We start from the raw sequence: 5,000 nt of genomic DNA, 5'->3' as shown, positions 1-5,000 counted from the left end.
CGTGTGTGTGTGTGGTTGTGTGTGTGTGTGTGCGTGTGTGTGTGTGTGTGTGTGCGTGTGTGTGGTTGTGTGTGTGTGTGTGTGTGTGTGTGTGTGTGCATGTGTGTGGTTGTGTGTGTGAATGTGTGTATATGTGAGAGTATGAAGGTGAATAAAACAGAGATTTAAGGAGGAAGACAAGACAAAAAGAGATTATTGAGAGATACAGAAGCATCAAACAGAGTACTGTGTGTGGTATTGGTACTATGTGTGGTATCAGTACTATGTGTGGCATCAGTACTGCGTGTGACATCAAACAGAGTACTGTGTGCGGTATCTGTTGCTGTCTGTCACATACCAGTATCACGTCATGTTTTTATTTGTACAAGCAGTCTAATCTATGGTTAGTTAAAAATTTATACTACATTTAATTTTGGGCTGTACAAACACAACATGACCAACTAATTAGCTAGAAAAACACAATGTTCAAAATGTCATTGATAAGATCATAAGTCTGTTCAAAGAATCTCTGGGACATGTGACCTTCTCATCAGTAGAGAATGAAAGTGGTTTCCAGAAAAAGGATGTCAACATGTCATGTTAACAATGTGGCATAATATAAATACCCTCAGCACAACGTGTTGGCAGAATGGGTGTAAAGTTACAGCAGTGTGTTCAAGTCTAAACTAGTCTATGTTCATAAAAACTTAAAATCACTAACTAATAGGGAACTACTCATGTGCTACTCATGTACTTTTCTGTAACATGGCATAGATCTTCCAAAATTAAGCTTCCCAATGTAATTATCCATCACTCACCAAGATAAAGTGTAGCAGCTACAGGAAATGGGCCAATGACTGAAAGGATGAAGGTCCTGTAATCTTCACTAGCATAAATCGTTGTGTAAATTTACATTACCAGCCAAGCATGGTTAGAAGCACAGGAATGCTATTCATCAGAGATGGCTGGGGTCTGATACTAAGGCTGGGGTCTGATACTAGGGCTGGGGTCCAATACTAGGGCTGGGGTTTGACACTACGGCTGGGGTCTGACACTAGGGCCGAGGTCTGACACTACGGCTGGGGTCTGATACTAGGGCTGGGGTTTGACACTACGGCTGGGGTCTGATACTAGGGCTGGGGTCTGATACTAGGGCTGGGGTCTGATACTACGGCTGGGGTCTGACACTAGGGCCGAGGTCTGATACTAGGGCTGGGGTCTGATACTAGGGCTGGGGTCTGACACTATGGCTGGGGTCTGATACTAGGGCTGGGGTCTGATACTACGGCTGGGGTCTGACACTACGGCTGGGGTCTGATACTAGGGCTGGGGTCTGATACTACGGCTGGGGTCTGATACTACAGCTGGGGTCTGATACTAGGGCTGGGGTCTGATACTACGGCTGGGGTCTGATACTAGGGCTGGGGTCTGATATTACAGCTGGGGTCTGATACTAGGGCTGGGGTCTGATACTATGGCTGGGGTCTGATACTAGGGCTGGGGTCTGACACTACGGCTGGGGTCTGATACTACAGCTGGGGTCTGATACTAGGGCTGGGGTCTGATACTAGGGCTGGGGTCTGATACTACAGCTGGGGTCTGATACTAGGGCTGGGGTCTGATATTACAGCTGGGGTCTGATACTAGGGCTGGGGTCTGATACTATGGCTGGGGTCTGATACTAGGGCTGGGGTCTGATACTAGGGCTGGGGTCTGATACTATGGCTGGGGTCTGATACTAGGGCTGGGGTCTGACACTACGGCTGGGGTCTGATACTACAGCTGGGGTCTGATACTAGGGCTGGGGTCTGATACTAGGGCTGGGGTCTGATACTACAGCTGGGGTCTGATACTATGGCTGGGGTCTGATACTAGGGCTGGGGTCTGATACTACAGCTGGGGTCTGATACTAGGGCTGGGGTCTGATACTATGGCTGGGGTCTGATACTAGGGCTGGGGTCTGATACTAGGGCTGGAGTCTGATACTACGGCTGGGGTCTGATACTACAGCTGGGGTCTGATACTAGGGCTGGGGTCTGATACTACGGCTGGGGTCTGATACTAGGGCTGGGGTCTGATATTACAGCTGGGGTCTGATACTAGGGCTGGGGTCTGATACTATGGCTGGGGTCTGATACTAGGGCTGGGGTCTGACACTACGGCTGGGGTCTGATACTACAGCTGGGGTCTGATACTAGGGCTGGGGTCTGATACTACGGCTGGGGTCTGATACTACAGCTGGGGTCTGATACTAGGGCTGGGGTCTGATACTAGGGCTGGGGTCTGACACTACGGCTGGGGTCTGATACTATGGCTGGGGTCTGATACTAGGGCTGGGGTCTGATATTACAGCTGGGGTCTGATACTAGGGCTGGGGTCTGATACTATGGCTGGGGTCTGATACTAGGGCTGGGGTCTGACACTACGGCTGGGGTCTGATACTACAGCTGGGGTCTGATACTAGGGCTGGGGTCTGATACTAGGGCTGGGGTCTGATACTACAGCTGGGGTCTGATACTGAGCAGCTGAGGAGATGAAGAAAAAGTGGTGGCTGTTACCGGTGGTCTCGACTATGCCCTCTAAGATGACAACTATCTCAAACTGCTCATTCCTGAGCGATCGCTGGGACAGGTCGAAGAAGGGACTCTTGGGATTGATCTCGTGGCAGATGGTGAGGGGCGAGACGAGGAAGAGCTGGTCGGCGCCCGTGCCGAAGCCCACGTCCAGCTCACACTGGTCCAACGGCAGGAACTCTCCCTCGGGGGTCTGACGAGACTGAGAGAGAGGAAATAGAGGGGAAGAAAGGTCCCTGTCATCTTCTTCATCATCACACGGACACAGCCTCATCACCGACAAACTCAGAGTGGAGCCAGTTTCACAAAATCATTTCAAACTGGTACAATAAAAAAACATTTCAAACTACTACAATCAAATCTGGCCAGCAGACCAAACGTGAGTGCAGATTCATAGAGAGGCAGGGGAAGAAAAAGAATTAGACAAAATTTCCTTCCCACAACACTTCTTTTGCTCTGCCCACAAGTGGGGGTTTGAGTTTAAAAGGACTGGCTGTTGCCAACAGAGAGAGCAGAAACCCCACCATGATGGCTCTGAATGGTGCTTTGGAAGAAGTGTGTAGACAAAGGAAAAAATGCTTACAAAGAATACCATTATCTACAACATCATTTTACACCGTCTGTCTGCAGAGCTGATACACCTCGTGCCATTCAAATACTATACAACAAATACCACACAACTAATACCAGTACCACACTACCAATACCACATAATCAATACAATACAAGAAATACCAATACTATACTATCAATACCACCCAAACAATACCATACTACCAATGCATTACAGTGCCACCCATACCAATACCACACAATCAAAGCAATACCATACTACCAATACTAATACCATACAAATACCAATACCACACTGCCAATAACAATAGCATACAACCAATACAATACCATACTGCCAATACCACACCACCAATACCAATACCATACTACCAATACCAATACCACACAATCAACACCAATACCATACAACCAATACTACCAATACCAATACCATACCACCAATACCAATACCACACCATCAGGGAAAAAATGACCTACATCAGACATCAGAGAAGAATTGTAGGGATTGTAGGGTTTTGTGCAGAGGTTTTCTGATAAATCACAACACAGAAAGAGCTGTGCATGTGTTTTAAAAAAGTAAATATTTAATACAACAGTCACTTTAATACTATGTGGGCCGCTGGTCATTTTCTTTCAGTGAATTGCTATATTTTGAGTGGTGTACATCATTTATTGTAATTTTATCTTAATCTAGTAGCCACTGAGTCATTTAGCAGGTGTTCATCCATCCATCCATCCATCCATCTATCCATCCAACCATCCATCCATCCAGCCATCCATCCAGCCATCCATCCATGGAAATGAAGATTAAAAAAATAATTTCAGCCACATCAGCGTATAGGCTGATCTCAGAACAGTCTACAGGCAGACACAGCGCACGACTGATTTATTATTTACTTCTGCAATAGACTGAAATGTGATTTAGTATGTGTTCCCATAATGCCTGTTTCATTCTAATGATCCCGGTGATGTATAATGCTGAGGTATTAAACCCTCTCCCCTCCTCTAGTATGCATATTCAAAATCATCCATGAATATTCATATGGTGATTTAACATGTGGGTGGGTTCACGTAGAGTGCTTTGTCACGTGTGTAGGTCTCTGTCGTGCTTGGCTCCATAAGTTGTGTTTGAGTGTGTGTGTGTCACAACAGAAGCTAGTGAGTGTGTGACACTGGCCAGGCCCCATCCACACACACACACACACACACACACACACACACACACACACACACCATTTCTTCCTGTTTAGAGTATCGGCCCTTACTGGCTGTCTGCAATGGAAGAAAAAATAGAAGTGACGGAGGAGATTTTGAAGAGGAGCCCGTGGTGACAGAAACGCCTGCAACACCCCTCACCTCTCCCCCAATCACACATGCCTTTGGGGTCCAAGCCAGAGAGTGTGTGTGTGTGTGTGTTTCTCTGTGATGGGATTATATTGCATTAGATTGTCACAATGTTCTTTATAATCCATCATTATCACTCGCATGCCTCACACACATTAACGGACACACACACACACACACACACACACACACACACATTAACGGACACTCACACACACACACACACATACACACACACACACACACACACACACATTAACGGACACTCACACACACACACACACATACACACACACACACACACACACACACACACATTAACGGACACACACACACACACACACACACACACATTAACGGACACTCACACACACACACACACACACATACACACACACACACACACACACACACACACAATTATTGCTCCTCTCAGTTCTCATACATTAAACTCTTTAGTAGATTAGACTCACTCTTCTAAACATACATATTCACAGTTATGTCACGACTACAGACTAAAGTGCCCTT

At 46.5% G+C, this 5,000-nt stretch overlaps 1 protein-coding gene across 1 annotated transcript in view; it reads right to left on the bottom strand.

Annotated features, from left to right (window-relative positions):
- Positions 1–5,000, bottom strand: part of kcnj19a (potassium inwardly rectifying channel subfamily J member 19a) — an 18,103-nt gene that overhangs the window by 3,407 nt on the left and 9,696 nt on the right. The window contains exon 2 of the mRNA XM_035528830.1: positions 2,538–2,754. Coding sequence (XP_035384723.1) covers positions 2,538–2,754 — 217 coding nt within the window. The remainder of the gene's footprint in view (positions 1–2,537; positions 2,755–5,000) is intronic.

The sequence above is a fragment of the Electrophorus electricus genome, chromosome 1 (assembly GCF_013358815.1).
Source record: "Electrophorus electricus isolate fEleEle1 chromosome 1, fEleEle1.pri, whole genome shotgun sequence".
In the NCBI taxonomy this organism is placed as follows: Eukaryota; Metazoa; Chordata; class Actinopteri; order Gymnotiformes; family Gymnotidae; genus Electrophorus; species Electrophorus electricus.
Note: the sequence above shows the minus strand (reverse complement) of the source record. Positions and strands in the feature narration are given on the sequence as shown.